Here is a 17,113-nt window from a genome sequence, read left to right on the forward strand (position 1 = left end):
AGGAACTCCAAAGGGAGCTGTTGAGGCTGGGTGAGTGGGTGTCAACGTGGCAGATGAGGTTCAATGTGGCCAAGTGCAAAGTAATGCACATTGGGGCCAAGAATCCCAGCTACAAATACAAGTTGATGGGGTGTGAATGGGCAGAGACTGACCAGGAAAGAGATCTTGGGGTTGTGGTAGATAACTCACTGAAAATGTCAAGACAGTGTGCGATTGCAATAAAAAAGGCCAACGCCATGCTGGGAATTATTAGGAAGGGAATTGAAAACAAATCAGCCAGTATCATAATGCCAGTTTGGAGAGCCAGTTTGGTGTAGTGGTTAAGTGTGCGGACTCTTATCTGGGAGAACCGGGTTTGATTCCCCACTCCTCCACTTGCACCTGCTAGCATAGCCTTGGGTCAGCCATAGCTCTGGCAGAAGTTGTCCTTGAAAAGGCAGTTGCTGTGAGAGCCCTCTCCAGTCCCACCCACCTCACAGGGTGTTTGTTGTGGAGGAGGAAGGTAAAGGAGACTGTGAGCCGCTCTGAGACTCTTCGGAGTGGAGGGCGGGATATAAATCCAATATCTTCTTCTTCATCATAATGCCCCTGTATAAATCGATGGTGCGGTCTCATTTGGAATACTGTATGCAATTCTGGTCACCACACCTCAAAAAGGATATTATAGCATTGGAAAAAGTGCAGAAAAGGGCAACTAGAATGATTAAAGGGTTGGAACACTTTCCCTAAGAAGAAAGGTTAAAACCCTTGGGACTCTTTAGCTTGGAGAAATGTCGACTGTGGGGTGACATGATAGAGGTTTACAAGATTATGCATGGGATAGAGAAGGTAGGGAAAGAACTACTTTTCTCCCTTTCTCACAATACAAGAACTTGTGGACACTCAATGAAATTGCTGAGCAGTCGGATTAGAACGGATAAAAGGAGGTACTGCTTCACCCAAAGGGTGATTAACATGTGGAATTCACTGCCACAGGAGGTGGTGGCAGCTACAAGCATAGCCAGCTTCAAGAGCGGGTTAGATAAAAATATGGAGCAGAGGTCCATCAGCGGCTATTAGCCACAGTGTGTGTGTGTGTATATATATATATGTGTGTGTGTGTGTGTGTGTATTTTGGCCACTGTGTGACACAGAGTGTTGGACTGGATGGGCCATTGGCCTGATCCAACATGGCTTCTCTTATGTTCTTAAGTTAAATCCTGGAGAGGGAAGTTATTGCTTATCTGCTAAAAACAACTATAAAGGTACTATTTTTTAAAATCTCCTCTCTCTAGTAGGATATTACAAAAGGTCTGTCTGAATATTATTATTATTGTTAATAATCAAATGTATGAATCACCCAATTCCTGCTACTGCAGGACTCTGGTCAATATACAACATATATAGGGATACAGATCCTTGTTGAGTCTTCCCTTATAGGGAGAAACAGGTCTAGAAAAGGCCCTGCCACTCCCTTGCCTTTTACTAACAGAAACCAAAGGCCTGAAGGTTGTTATTGTGGTTGCCAAGCAACCCTCACAATGGGTACTGTAGAGGGCATTTGATCCTAAAACTACACGCGCTGCTTCTATTGTTTTAAAGTTTTTAAACACCACCCCCCCCCCCCAAAAAAAAATAGTGTATTTTTTTTAGATTACAGATTTTCCTGCAAACCTGGGGTTTTTCTTTTCTGTTCATGGCTTCAGCCTCTGGACTTCAGTATCTATATATGGGGCCATGTTGGGAATTAGATATATTGATAATAAACTACTACAAATAAAGAAGAAATTGCTGGGATTTGAAATATTTTACCCTCAGAAGATGTTAGTAATCCTCCAATCTTATTGTTTAGTAAAAGTGCTAGAGATCATGACTCTACTGTTTTTCTTCATACCTTGGTCAGGTGTTCATGTTTACGCTCCAGCTCTCGGATTTCTTGATTAAGAATCACCACTACATGCTGTGGCTGACTCCTACATTTACTGCAGATCCCATGCTGAGTCAGTTCATCACAAACTGGACAATGTAAAGTACTGAAATACTGGGAAATTGTTCCTTTACGGCTTTCTTGCTCACTATGCGAAGTAGTGGCAGCTTTCTGGATCTGTAGAAAAAAATTATATGGTAGAATACATCTGAACGATAGCTTTTTCTTACGCTAAAGAAATTTTAGCCAAGGTAGTTTATCAAATTTGACAATTCCCCAAATCACTATTTTCAGTGTTTTAGCAATGTATGTCATCAAGAAATACAAACCCTGCCCCCCGCAAATCTTACCCTTGACTTTTTTGAATATATTCTGCACATACCAAGAAGCCCACTGGCACAAAAACTTCTACATATCAAGGAAGGGAACAGCGGGTGCTTATAATGCTATTTAGGTGGCTCTACTCAACTTTGGACAAGGACAGGCACCTGGGATAGAGCTACACTGGTGTATTGATAGAGGGAGGAGACATGGGAAGCAGGCAAAATGGGTTAACCCATTCTGCAGAAATCTGCATGGGAAAGAAAGAAAGAAAGAAAGAAAGAAAGAAAGAAAGAAAGAAAGAAAGAAAGAAAGAAAGAAAGAAAGAAAGAAAGAAAGAAAGAAAGAAAGAAAGAAAGAAAGAAAGAAAGAAAGAAAGAAAGAAAGAAAGAAAGAGAAAGAAAGAAAGAAAGGCAGTCCTCCACTCCTCTAGATTCATGTGTCTGTGTATTTTAACTATTTTACAAAAGGTACCCATTTCAATTCTATCATGGCATATACTATCAGTTCTATCAGTCATGTACTGGACAACTGTTTCCTGTACTTACCCTGGGTAATTCATGATACCAGCTAAAAACATCGATGCCAACAAGTGACAAGATTCTAGCCAATGGAGGAAGAATTTGCTTGGTGATGTAGTAAGTTGCATTGAGCCTTAGATTAGAATCTTGCAGAACCTCAATGGGTCGTCTTACTAACTGTATGAGAGGTAATCCTGGAATGCCATACACAATGACATAAGGTACTCTTTCACCAACTCGTGGCTCAGACCGCCGGTCATATGCAAGCATCCTCCTATTTAGAGAGGGGAAAAATTAATCTTAGAATATATTTCTTACATATGAAGAGATGAACTGCATTCAAAGTTGGCCACATCTAAACACTTTATTATATCCTCTGTATTCAGAACAAGTTTACTATGAGCAGATACTGCATGTTGTCCAGTTTGAAGAATGCTTGCTGCTCTTCCTTATCATTGTTAACACAACTGATTTATGCTTTGAATGGTTTTAGGGGAAAACGGTCATTGTTACACTTAGCATTACTCTTTAGAGCTGGTTCCCAATAAACTTTTCCTACATGCAAATACCCAAATACAAAACATGTAAGCAATGAATGAAATATGAATTATCCCTGAATGTAATATAACAAAATGTAACAAATGTAATGAAAGTGGTGTATGTAACAAAAGTGGCAGCATATTAAGACACATGGATTCTTCATAATCCTACCATTACAATGCCCTGAAAATTCAGTTAGTTATGAAATCAACAGAGTTTCCTCATCATGCGGAAATTTAGAAAGAAGAATCAAAGCCTATTTGCAAAACAAATCTGAGAACAATTTAGCTCAAGTCTTACGTGAGTACACAGTATCCCACTGTACATCTAATATCTTTGTTCTCAGAGTATGTGTAAAATTTAAGCTACTGTCATAAATGGAAGCTTGATAAAAACAGAATTATATTTCTAACACACATAATCACAGTTTGATTATGGTCCAAATATGAAACCTCTAATAGTAGACCTATATGAAAAGCAGACCTATATCACTGATAATGTAAAGGTCCAAAAATAGCCTAACTACCAATCAAAGGAGAGGAAAATATCCAGAGGAAGAGAGTTCCCCCATGAAGGTTGAGAATGAGCCATTCCTATCATTATTCCCATTCCAAAAATTATGGTGATATGTGTTTCCCAAGTATATTTGCATTTTGGCTAGCTTCTTCAAGTCAAGTAATATAATTTTTCAAAGGTTCTCAGCATTTACCTGCAGCATTTAAGCTGGAAGTCCCATTTCTGTTGCCATATTATGATGAGTAGTATGATGAGTGGACAAAGCTGCAACTGGAATAATCCCTCTCCCCATTAGGTAGACTGAAAAATGTACAGGGTCCTTCTTAGTGTTGGCTAGTCACCTAGCCCAGTCAGAAAGCCTCTTGATTATGTTTTCCTGTCTACTCTCTTGCTGACAATAACTTTTTAATGCTTACTGTAAATAAGAGCATTTGACATCCTTAACTGAAGATGTCCTGCTTTAACAGGCATTAAACTCACTCTTGATAGTGACAGTGATCATAATAGTTATTTAATAGCATTAAAATCTTTCAGTGCTATTATGTGCCTTATTACCTTGTGATTTCTAGGGCTGGTACACAGGCTCCAGGTCTGTAAGCAGAGCTTCCTCTGTACTCTTTTGCAAAGATGAAGTCTTGCATGCTGGCTTTTCCTTCAAATAGTTTCATGCACTGATTTTGTACAAACTGCTTGATCTGACTTATATCTCGTGTTTCAAACAGTAGTTTAATAGAACGCTCAAGTATCTAAAAAGCAAACACAAAGTCTGACAATTCCTTTCTGGAAATAACTATTCAAAAAACAACTTAAGAATAAAATTTTGCCCTTCTGCATCCTGCAACGTGCATTTTTCCTCTGTGGAGGAGGTTCCCATGCAATCAATCAAGAATTAATTTAAACAAAATGCCCAAGTCATTTTACCTTGGAAACAGCAGGGCAAGAATCTCTTCTGACAGTTTCTATGCCTTTGGCATCAAATACTGGGTCCTTCTGGTCCAGTGTTTCATACATATAACCAACATATCTCTTCTTGGTTTGTAGAATGCATGGCAAATAAACCTGTAGGATTACAACACACTTAAGTTTGACTAGATATGAAGAAATGCAAGAAAAAAAGATTGTTTACTTATAACTGATGATCTTCAAGTGGTCATCTGTACAAATTCATGCATAGTGGGTAGTGCACCTGCGCTGGATCCCAAGTTGGAAAATTCTACAGCTAGTCTCAAGCCTTTTTGGCATGCTTTCTCTTCAGCTCTGGGGAGCAGGCTGCAACTACGCATGCCTGGAGCTGAGGAGACAGCATCCTTCCTCTCAGTTCCTTTGGACTGCTGCCGTTAACTCCCATAAACACCAGTTAAATGAATGAGAGATGCCAGAAATGGTGAAGGCTGAGCAGGCATGTGACTGCACAGATGACCATTCAAAGATCATCAGTTATATGTAAGCAACTTGTTTATCTTATTTGTGGTCTCTGTGCAGTCCCACACATGGATGATTAGTGAGCTAAGTAAAAAAAACAGCATGGAGGATGCTGACAAAGAGTGAATCAAATAATAAATAGGTATTTACCTTTACAGGTCTACCTGATTGAAAACAGGATGGAGATCAGTGGAAAATGGACTTCAAAACTGCCTGCCCAAAGGAAGTGTCCCCATGGGATCTCACATCAAGGGCATAGTGAATCACAAATGTTGAGAGGACCAAGAAGCAGGCATACAAATGTCCTCCAGGGAGACACCTCTGACTAAGGCAGCAGAAGCCAATACAGCATTGGTTGAGTGGGCTTGTAGGCAGGTAGGTATAGGTTTTTGACCAACTCATAACAGAGAGTAGTGGTAGCTGTCACCCATTCTGCCAGTCATTGAGGGGAAATTTTCTGTCCCTTCTTGGGTTCCCCATAAGTGATGAATAGCTGAATGTTGTGATGAAACACCTGAGTTCTGTTGAAATAAAATAGAAGCGCCCTGCAGACGCTGAAAGAGTGCAGTGCTTGCTGAGCTGCATCTTACAGGTGTGGATAAAACATTGGAAGTACCGTAGGTCACGAGAGTTAGAAGGCAGACATTACTTTTAGCAAAAAAGAGGAGTCAGGATGCAGTACAAACTTGTCAGAATGAAAAATAATGTATGGAGGATCAGCCCAAAGAGCACAAAAATCACTTCTGAGCTTAGCAGAGGTGATCATCACTAAGAAGATTGTCTACAAGTTCAGAAGGCGTAAATTAGTGGTTGCTAATAGCTCTAAGGGCTTTCCCAAGCTTTCTCATTAGTTTTTCCTAAGACCAGCAAAAGACTCCAGTCTGACAGGAATTTCTTTTGATGTGGGTTGAGCTTCATGAATCCCCTCAGAAAGGATTGGGTTGTCAATGGGAGAAAAGGGTTGTACCTTCAACTGGAACATGGTAGGCAGAAATAACTGACAGGTGAACTTTGAGGGAAGAGAAGCCTAAACCTGTTTCTTGAAGGGAGACAATATAAAATAAAACATCTGGCAATGGAGCCACCGTTGGAACTATGCTCCTAGAGGCAGCATACAAACAGAAACATTTTGCTCCATATGTCTGGCATATGGATGGTTTTCTGGCATTCAACAGTATATGTTGAACTTTCAGAGAGAAAATTGCCATGCTTTGAGTTTAAAGAATGCTGGGTTGTGGTGGACTGTTCTGTGTTGTTGGGCAGAGGAAGATGGAAGTACTTCCTGTTGGATAGGAGAAGCAAATGTGGAAACCACAAGGCCACAATAGGGTCACTTAGGATGCAATGTGTGTGGTCTTGAATAATTTTCCGAAGCACTCTCTGGGTCAGTTGGAAGGAAGGGAATATGTGGAATGGTCTTCCCCAAGTGAAGGAATGCATCCCCACAAGACATCCTGGAGCAGACCCCCTCATGAAGAAAATGCAGACTTTGGAATTCTCTACTGCAGCAAAAACACTGACTTCTGGTGACTGAAGGCTGAGAAAATTGGGTCCAAGAATAGTGGATTCAGGGACCATTTGTTGTTGGACACTGTGGCTGGGCAGGTCCACCTGAGTATTCTGGAAACCTGGAACATGCACAGCTAGGAGAAATATGTTGTGCTCTATGCACCAGTGCCAAAAAAAACATCACCCATGTACAAAGCTGTCTCAAAGTGGTCCCTCCTTGTTTGTTGGATTGGATGAACATATGGAGCAGAGGTCCATCAGTGGCTATTAGCCACATGGTATAGATGGAACTCTGTCTGGGGCACATGATGCTCTTTATTTTTGGAGCTTGAGGGGCAGTAGTGGGAGGTCTTTTAGTGTCCTGGTCCCACTGGGGGTCCTCCTGATAGCAGCTGGGGTTTTTTTGGCCACTGTGTGACAGAGTGTTGGACTGGATGGGCCACTGGCCTGATCCAACATGGCTTCTCTTATATTCTTATGTTAATGTCCGTGGCAACGCTGTCCGTGGCAACCTGTACTGTGTGGTACTGGAGTGCTGGGAGGAACATGGTAGGCAGAACATGGCATAGGAACATAAGAGAAGCCATGTTGGATCAGGCCAATGGTCCATCCAGTCCAACACTCTGTGTCACATGGTGGCAACCCCCCCGCCCAAGTGCCATCAGGAGGTTCACAAGTGGGGCTAGAAGCCCTTCCACTTTGCTCCCCACCCAAGCACCAAGAATACAGAGCATCACTGCTCCAGACAGTTCCAACAATATGCTGTGGCTAATAGCCACTGACGGACCTCTGCTTAATATGCTTATCCAATTCCCTCTTGAAGCTTAAGCTTGTAGCCGCCACCACCTCCTGTGGCAATGAATTCCACATGTTAATCACCCTTTGGGTGAAGAAGTACCTCCTTTTATCCATTCTAACTGCTCAGCAATTTCATTGAATGCCCATGACTTCTTGTATTGTGAGAAAGGGAGAAAGGTACTTCTTTCTCTACTTTCTCCATCCCATGCATAATCTTGTAAACCACTATCATGTCACCCCACAGTTGACGTTTTTCCAATCTAAAGAGCCCTAAGCGTTTTAACCTTTTTTCATAGGGAAAATGTTCCAAACCTTTAATCATTCTAGTTGCCCTTTTCTGCACTTTTTCCAATGCTATAATATCCTTTTTGAGGTGCGGTGACCAGAATTGTACACAGTATTCCAAATGAGACCGCACCATCGATTTATACAGGGGCGTTATGATACTGGCTGATTTGTTTTCAATTCCCTTCCTAATAATTCCCACCATGGCGTTGGCCTTTTTTATTTCAATCGCACACTGTCTTGACATTTTCAGTGAGTTATCTACCACGACCCCCAAATCTCTTTCCTGGTCAGTCTCTGCCCGTTCACACCCCATCAACTTGTATTTGTAGCTGGGATTTTTGGCTCCAATGTGCATTACTTTGCACTTGGCCACATTGAACCTCATCTGCCACGTTGACATCCACTCCCCCAGCCTCAACAGATCCCTTTGGAGTGCCTCACAATCCTCTCTGGTTCTCACCACCCTGAACAATTTAGTGTCATCTGCAGATTTAGCCACTTCACTGCTTACTCTCAAACTCCAAATCAATTACGAATAAGTTAAAGAGCATGGGACCCAGTACTGAGCCCTGAGGCACCCCACTGCTTACCATCTTCCACTGCGAAGATTGCCCATTTATACTCACTCTCTTTTTCTATTACTCCATGACTCTTGAGCTTATTAAGGAGCCTTTGATGAGGAACTTTATCAAAAGCTTTCTGGAAGTCAAGGTAAACAACATCACATGTTTGTTCACTCCCTCAAAGAAGTGTAACAGGTTAGTGAGGCAAGATCTTCTCTTACAGAACCCATGCTAAGTCTTCCTCAATAACTTGTGTTCATCAGAGTGCCTACTCATTCTGTCTTTGATAATGGTTTCTACCAACTTTCCCGGTATTGAAGTCAGACTGACTGGCCTGTAATATCCTGGATCTCCTCTGGAACCCTTTTTAAAGATGAGGGTGACATTTGCTATCCTCCTTCAGTAATCCTTTTACCCCTTGGTCATCCAAAGGGCCCCACTGCCTCCCTGGCTGGTTTCCTGCTTCTAATATATTTGAAGAAATTTTTATTGTTGGTATTTTTGTTTTTTGCAATATGCCCCTCATAGTCCCTTTTTGCCTGCCTGTTCACAGTCTTGCATTTGATTTGCCACAGCCTGTGTTCCCTTTTATTAATCTCACTTGGACTAGCTTTCCACCGCTTAAAGGAATCCTTCTTACCTTTTACAGCTTCCATAACTTTGCTTGTTAACCATGCAGGCTTTATCTCCTACCTGTTTGTGCCTTTCCTATCTTGTGGTATATATTTTATCTGAGTTCTAGGATTGTAGTTTTAAATAGCCACCAAGCTTCCCCAAGGGTTTTGACTGTATTTACCTTTCCTTTCAGTTTCCTCTACACATGCCTCGTCATCTCAGAGAATTTACCCCTTTTAAAGTTAAAAGTGGTCTTTTGGAGCAACTCCCTATTTATACAAATGGTGAAATCAATAACGTTATGGTCACTGCTCCCAAGAGATGCAATCACTTTTACATCTCTCACCAGATCTTGGGCATTACTTAGGACCAAATCCAGGATCGCCCCACCCCTGAGGTTCTGTGACCATCTGCTCCATAGCACAGTCATTGAGAGTGTCTAGAAACTCAATCTCTTTCTCCCGACCAGAACACATACTGGAGAGCAACTTGAGAGTTATGGAAATATCTTCTGTCAGATAATGCTGGGACCGGGCAACCAATGGCCAATCTATGTATGAATATATTGTGATCCCTTTGACCCTCAGAGATGCAGCCACTATTGCCATAAACTTCTTGAAGACTTGAGGCGCAGCCTGTCAGCGGACAGGCCAAAGGGAAGCACTTGATATTGGTAGTGCTGATCACCAAATTGTGAAGCCAAGCTACTGCTGTTGAGGCCAAATAGTTATGTGGAAAATGGAAATAAGCATCTTGCAGGTTGAGGGATGTTAGCCACACTGGGATCAAAGGGAGGATCTTTTGCAACATTATCATCTTGACTTTGGAGCGTCTGATATGACCTGGCGATTAGCCTTCCGTAGGGCCTGTAAGATGGAGCTTTCCCGCCAGGCTTTTAGTTGAGGCTGTGGGCGTCTATTTCTTGATCTGGTTGGCCTCCCCTGTTGACACTGTCATCTGTGCTATAAAATGAAATAATATCTGCCATCTTTATAGGATAACATCTTGTCGTGATGTGAGACAGCCAGGCTGGGCAATATTGTGATGATATGGAAATTTTCTGAATGCTGTTGAGTTGTCTATTCATAAAATGTTTTTATTGTATTTTATTGTTTTATTATATGTTGTGCTCCGCCCTGAGCCCTACAGGGAATGGGCAGAATAGAAATATACTAAAATAAATAAATAAAATAAATGACATAAATATAATAAAATAATAACAATTGAGAGATTATTATTAGTTATTACATTGGAGATCCATGATTGGATGCTTTCCTCTGTCCAGTTTCAGGAATGACGAAGTATTGAGAATAAAACCCCTTGTGATGGTAAGTCTGAGACACTTCCTCTATAGCATCCTTGGAGAGAAAGACCTTCTCTTTATCCAGTAGAAAGCAGGATGGAAGACTGGAAACAAAATTGAGAGTAGGGTAAATGCAAGCAAACTCTATGGTGTACCCCACCCAAATGACGGTGAGTACTCAATCAATTGGTAGTGATTGTGTCCCAGGTTGGAAGAAAGGGACAAAGCCTGGTGCCCATGGATGGAGTTGTGAGCATGGGTGTCTATGAGACAAAAAAGTCAAAGAGACTGCTTAGCTGACTGAGACACCCATTTGAAAGGTTGCTGATTTCTGTTGGTAGAAGTACTTGGAAGATGTTTGCTTCCTCTTCCAGTTCTCTGTTGGTGGAGGGGAGCGTTGGGCCTTCTGGTATGGAGTCTTCTATTGATGAGGTTTAAAACGTCACAGTGGGGGTTGCAAGATCCCAAAGTTCTTCACTTGCTTCTGGCTGTCATCAATGTTAGTCAACATTTTAATGTACTTATTCTAACTAATATATTACTTATACTGTATTTCTTATGCGTATTGTATTTAGCTCCAATTTTAATTCTAATGTGCTTTAAATAAGAATTTTTGACATGTGACTGATCTTTAATCATAATAAACCTTTGATTGGAAAAAAGTTAGTCACATCTTGTCCATGGTGGCATGAAACAGTCCATCACCATCAAAGGGCAAGTCTTCTATTTTTGCTTTCATGTCAGGCAACAGTGAAGTTGAGTGGAAGAAGAAGAAGATGATGATATTGGATTTATATCCCGCCCTCCACTTCGAAGAGTCTCAGAGCGGCTCACAATCTCCTTTACCTTCCTCCCCCACAACAGACACCCTGTGAGATGTGTGGGGCTGGAGAGGGTTCTCACAGCAGCTGTTCTTTCAAGGACAACCTCTGCCAGAGCTATGGCTGACTCAAGGCCATGCTAATAGGTGCAAGTGGAGGAGTGGGGAATCAAACCCGGTTCTCCCAGATAAGAGTCCACACGCTTAACCACTACACCAAACTGGAGTCAAGCATGTCACTGAAGGGCAATGGCTGTGGCCTCTTAAGTCTTAGAGGCACAGAAAACAGAATGCTTTATGGGATTAATCTGTTGTTTTGAAACATGGCAGATCTCCAAGGCAACAATGGAAGCTACTTGTTGAGTGGTTTCAGGGACATCTGGTAGAGTTGGGAGAAGTTGGCTTGTCAGGTGATGGCTATATGCCGACATGTAAGACATATAAGTCTACATTTTAGCACATAAGTAAATATACCTTGCATGCTAGATTGTCTACCTTCCAACCCTCTCGATGTGTTGGGGTTGAGTGATGAACTTGCTCGATCTTGTCTGATGAATGGACATTTACAGAATTTGAAGGCAGATGAAGAAGAGAGAAAACTGTTTTATTCTGGGCTTCTTGTTTTGCTGGATAAATATGGACACAATTGCATTTAGCTGCTGAAAGAATAGTTGCAGCAACGGTATAGGAATCATTTGAAACAAAAATAATAGTCTTGGCAGGACATTCATCTTTATCTTCACTATTCTTCCTAATAATGAAATTTGCATGTCTTGCCACTTCTCAAGGTCCACTTTAATCTCCTTTAATAGCGTGTCATAATTTTCAGTTTTCAACTTTCTTATCCCAGTCGTTATATAGATTCCTAGATACCTCACTTTTTTCATATCTGAAGCCCGATTTATTTTGTTCTTTTGTCATATTTTTTGCCAGAAACTTTGTTTTCTTATATTTTCAAACCAGTCATCTTACCATATTGTATCAGCTTTTCTTTGAGTTTATCAATTGAAGTAGTTGGATCTTCAAGTATAAAGAAGTCTAATATTACAGGACGTCAAAGAGTGAGGAGGTGTTGGACTGGCAGATGTATTACAAGGCCTGCACATTGGTGTAGGCGAGAGACTGGATTCAACTGACAAATAAAAGGCTCTTGGTTATAGAAGGAGCTGACCTCTCTAGAGGATTGCACTCGTACATCTGGTACCAGGCTCCTAAGAAAAATAGTGTGCTTCTTAGACATGAAATTAGAAAGGCTATCTATAGAACATTGCAATGGATCAGACCACAAATATACACAAAGGTGCCAAGGTGGATATCACTGGAAGAAGCACCGATACACCCAAATCTATTCAAATGGGATGAAATATATAATTATCAATCATTGTTAGAACAGCAGGGAAATGTGAAGATAGAAGAAAATCTGCAACTAGACTGGTGGACTAAGATGCAAATTCAATCAAGATATAAGAGAGATAAAGAACTTGGTTTTGGAAAAAAAATGAGCTAGATGAAATACTGACTGGTACTGATAAAATTAATAAAAATATATATAATTTATTATTAGGAATGAAAATGCAAGATGAAATTATTAAAGAAAGTATTGTGAAGTGGATGCAAAACATTGGGCATGTGATAGAGTTTACAGATTAGGAAAGATTATGGAAAATGACTATTAAAATGACCAATCATCCACCTTTAAAGAGAATATATATAAGATGCTGTAGAGATGGTATACTATCCCAGAAAAACTATCAAAGATATATGTGAACACTTCTAATAGATGCTGGAAATGTCAAAAGGCAGTTGGATTTTTCTACCATATGTGGTGGCAATGTGAAAAAGCAAAGAGATATTGGATCCAAATCCACAGTTGGTTACAAAAAATATTAAAAACAAACATAAAACATCTACCTGAATTATATCTATTGAACATATATCAAACCTCCGTATCTAAATTAATAGCTAGATTCTGAGTACACACAACTACAGTCACAAGTATTGTCTATGCAAGACATTGGAAATCACCAGAGATATCTAAGAAAAAAGAATTTGTTCAAAAGTTATTTGAAACAGCAGAAATGGACTTTCTTTCAGTGAAATTGAAGGAAGGAAATATATGAGAGTGTAAAAAAACCTGGCTGAAAAAGATATAATGAGATATAGTAGATAAGAATGTTGTAGGAACCAGAAATAAATGAAATAGGTCAAGGAAAAGTAATAAATGGGAATACTAATGATGTGACTTGTTGTAAATAACAGACTTTAACCCTTACTCTTCAGTTTATTGTTTATTAGTTTATTGTTTGTTTGTTTGTTTTAGTTGGTGTACATCTTTATTTTCTTTGTAATATATATGCTGGAAAATAAAAAAAATTGAATGCCAAGAAAAAAGAAAACTGGCATTTGATTGTTGAATCCTATACATGGCTTCATATTTTTTTTAAGAAGATGGCTTGTTCCAAAACTCCGAGATCTTTGAGGTAGAGTGGAAGAATCGCAGTGGTCAGAAAACATCTGATTGTACTAACTTATGTATGATGTTTGTAACCTGTATTTGTAAAGCTTCCGCCACACGGGTGATCAGTTCTAAATAAGACTTAGAGCCTTCATTGGGGAGAACAAACCCTGTCAGGTTATCACAGCCTCAAGAGTTCTTTATTATCCAGCTTCAAATGGTTGGATTCAATGTTCAATGGCTCTGATGTAGAGATCTGAACCTCTGATTGTTGACCACTGGTGCAGTGTTTGGTTTCAGGGAGGCTGGAGCTGAAGGTCTAGGAACTGTCACTTCTGATTCTGAAGTTCTTTAACTGGTTGTGAGTGACTCAAAAGTAAGTGTGGAGGGTCAGGTCAACACTTTGGGTGATGGCAATCATGCCTCAAACTTGAACTGTGAGTCTGCATAAGAGGAGTTGGGTGTCACGGGCTGGGGCGAAGCCCAGGGGCAGTCCAAGGCCGGTAGCTGGTGAGCAAAGAGGGTCCGATGTGCCAAAGCCAAATCACAGGTATCGCAGGTCAAGGGTTCAGAAGCCGAAGTCAGGGGTTCCAGAAGTCAAGCCAAAGTCAGGGAGTCCAGAAGCCAAAGTCAGAAGCCGAAGTGGATGCTAGAACGTCAGGTAAGTGACTAGTTGCTTCCACAAAGCCTTCTCCCAAAGCCCACAGCTATATAGCCCTCTGCTGTCTGTTGCTCATTTGGGCTAAGTGCTGACTCAGAGGGCGGCCAGGATCCTGCTAAGACTCACGCATCCTTACTCCTAGAAGAGCCAAGATCCTTTCAAAACTCAGGGCTCAGGAAGCATCCTGCTCGTGAGCATGCCTCCATCCTTCGATCCCTGAGGTGCTGGCGAAGGCGGTCACACACCCGAGCCACCCGAGAGGGCGAAGAAGGGGGGCTTGGGTCTTCTCCCGCAGGGGGCAGGGGCACTGGTGCAGGTGGCAGGGGCACAGTTTCTCCTGCAGGCTCAGCTTCTTCCACATGGTCCCCAGCACCCATGACATTGGGCTACAAAGTTGGTGCACAAAAACCAGCAATTCCAGGGAAAAGACCGGCTGCAATGGCAATGATGAGACCTGTAAGCATGAGCTTATAGAACACTAGAGTGTCTCAGGGGCAATCAATCATAAGGATCATAGGAACAGGCCTGAGCTGTGGCCTCAGTCTGTGCACTGAGGAAGACCTCGACATGAATCTGTAGTACTGATGGTAGGCATTGCGGCAATGTATGAAAGAAGGTGGCAACTGCTGGTGATTGAACCCATGGGATTGGGACCAACTACGAGACTGACAGGCCTGTTCCTGTTGAGGGAAAATCTCAAAGGAAACATTGAGTGTCACGCCAATCTCTTGATCTTGACAAGAAGGAGTGATCAGAAGCATTCCCATGGGAATGCACTTTGAGGTACTTTTGTATTTCGTGTGTACCTGCACCTGGAAGTCATGGTGACTTCTGGTGACTGGAGGATATTCAGAAGTGGCTGAATAAAGCCTGCCCCTGTCCTCCCGATTGATATTTCAAATACTGATATTTCAAAGAGGTCTCCCATCCAGGTATTTACCAGAGTAAACCCTGCTTAGATCTGATGAGATTCGGCTTGCCTGGGCTATCCAGGTCAGGGCAGGTGAGCACTGTTGAAAGGCAACTTTGTGCCATTGGGTTATGAGACAACACAATGACCATGGTTCGGCCCAGTGGAAGGTGCTTGGAAGCCACTGAGAGAAGTTTGGACTGTGCACTATTTTGTGCAGGGGCCACCGAAGCCTCAGTCAGTTGATAACAGGCAGTACAGCCGGGCGGGTGATCAGTGTAGAAGTAGATAGCTCAGTAATCAACAATAGTTCAACTGACTGATGTCAAGGCTAATACAGGTTTTGATTTCTTTGAGTTCAAGATGGTTGGAGACAAAATCAACAAGCTCTTAATGGGCTTATCTTTTTGTCTTTTTAGTGCAGAAGTGTCAGAATCTGCTGGCAGCCCAGAATCTTCTTTAGGAGGAGGTGGCGTTGAGTGATGAGAAGACTTTGGAGAGTGGAGTACTGACTTGATCAATTGAGTTGTCAATTGGAGCGGCTTGTTTTTGTGAAGCGTGTGCAATGAAGGCTAGTGTCAACTTGATGTTCTCCGCCCATCCCCCCCCCCCCAAAAAAAACCTGAGGTCATGTCTGTCTGTGGAAGGGAGCTTGTATTCACAACACTTTTTGAAAAATGTAGTACATTGCATACACCAATGCCCCACAGGAAAAGAGAAAGGAGGAGGGTGGAAATCAGGGAAGGAACAGAGTGAATGGTGAGGAAAAACTCCAAAGAGAAAAATGTGAAAAACAGTAGAAAAAGGGCCAACTGAGAGAAGCTCTGAGAAAGAGGTGAGATCAGCAAGGCAGCTGAAAAGGAACAGACAGGAGGGTGCTCTCTTCTCAGATTGAGGCATGCACAGTTGCAGCCTGCTCCTGAGAGCTGAAAAAAAAGTGCACCAAAAAGGCTTAAGGCTAGCTCTAGAATTTTCTGACTTGGGATCCAGTGCAATCACAGTATCCATGTGTGGGACTGCACAGAAACCATTAAGAAAATTAACATATGAACATATGAAGCTGCCTTATACTGAATCAGACCCTTGGTCCATCAAAGTCAGTATTGTCTTCTCAGACTGGCAGCGGCTCTCCAGGGTCTCAAGCTGAGGTTTTTCAAACCTATTTGCCTGGACCCTTTTTTGGAGATGCCAGGGATTGAACCTGGGACCTTCTGCTTCCCAAGCAGATGCTCTACCACTGAGCCACCGTGCCTCCCCAAATCTACAGGACTAAACATTTTTCTTGTTCTCACATTTCAGAAAATATTTTTAAAATATAAATAAGATACATTTGAACAGTAGTTAGCTTTCAGGACACTTTTGATTTAAAACTTAGGTCTTAAGCCGAAAAGCCAGGTGATGTTTCTTTCTGTATGCTCAGCTGGACATCTGAATATTGCATCTGTGCTGCGTATGCATATACATTGTCTTCAGTAATGACATGAAGGGAAATTCTGCTTGTCCAAAGTTATTGTGTGTATAGAGTGCCCACTGAGCTTTAAGGCAGTAATAAAAAGACTTCACTCTTGTTCTTTTTCTATTTGAAAAACCCAATAAGACTGAAAAAAACAATGTATGAAATAAAAAAACAAAGGAATAACAGAAAACAGAAGACAAACATTTGTTCATTTTTCTATAAAACAACCATGGTTGTTCAATAAAGATTTCGCCAGTCAAGGTGCCATTTAAATAAACAGAATAGATTACAAAAATCATAACAGGAATAATATGCAGCCCTAGGACAACATACAATTGGCAGAAGAGCTGAACTCTAACTTTAGAAATAAATTTATAAATCAATATACATTGAAATCAATCACAATAGTGTGACTACTGAAAATACATTAATGATGTTTAGCACATTCATGAAATAGGACTTCACTGCATCCATTTACCAATTTTTAAATAAAAGATAAGTCGTTTCTG

General features: G+C 41.3%; 1 protein-coding gene across 1 annotated transcript in view; it reads right to left on the reverse strand.

Annotated features, from left to right (window-relative positions):
- REV3L (REV3 like, DNA directed polymerase zeta catalytic subunit) overlaps positions 1 to 17,113 on the reverse strand; it is a 154,621-nt gene that overhangs the window by 6,340 nt on the left and 131,168 nt on the right. The window contains exons 28-31 of the mRNA XM_060238202.1: positions 4,726 to 4,863; positions 4,360 to 4,550; positions 2,776 to 3,022; positions 1,874 to 2,083 (exon numbers count right to left, since the gene is read on the reverse strand). Coding sequence (XP_060094185.1) covers positions 1,874 to 2,083; positions 2,776 to 3,022; positions 4,360 to 4,550; positions 4,726 to 4,863 — 786 coding nt within the window. The remainder of the gene's footprint in view (positions 1 to 1,873; positions 2,084 to 2,775; positions 3,023 to 4,359; positions 4,551 to 4,725; positions 4,864 to 17,113) is intronic.

The sequence above is a fragment of the Heteronotia binoei genome, chromosome 1 (genome assembly GCF_032191835.1).
Source record: "Heteronotia binoei isolate CCM8104 ecotype False Entrance Well chromosome 1, APGP_CSIRO_Hbin_v1, whole genome shotgun sequence".
Classification (NCBI taxonomy): domain Eukaryota; kingdom Metazoa; phylum Chordata; class Lepidosauria; order Squamata; family Gekkonidae; genus Heteronotia; species Heteronotia binoei.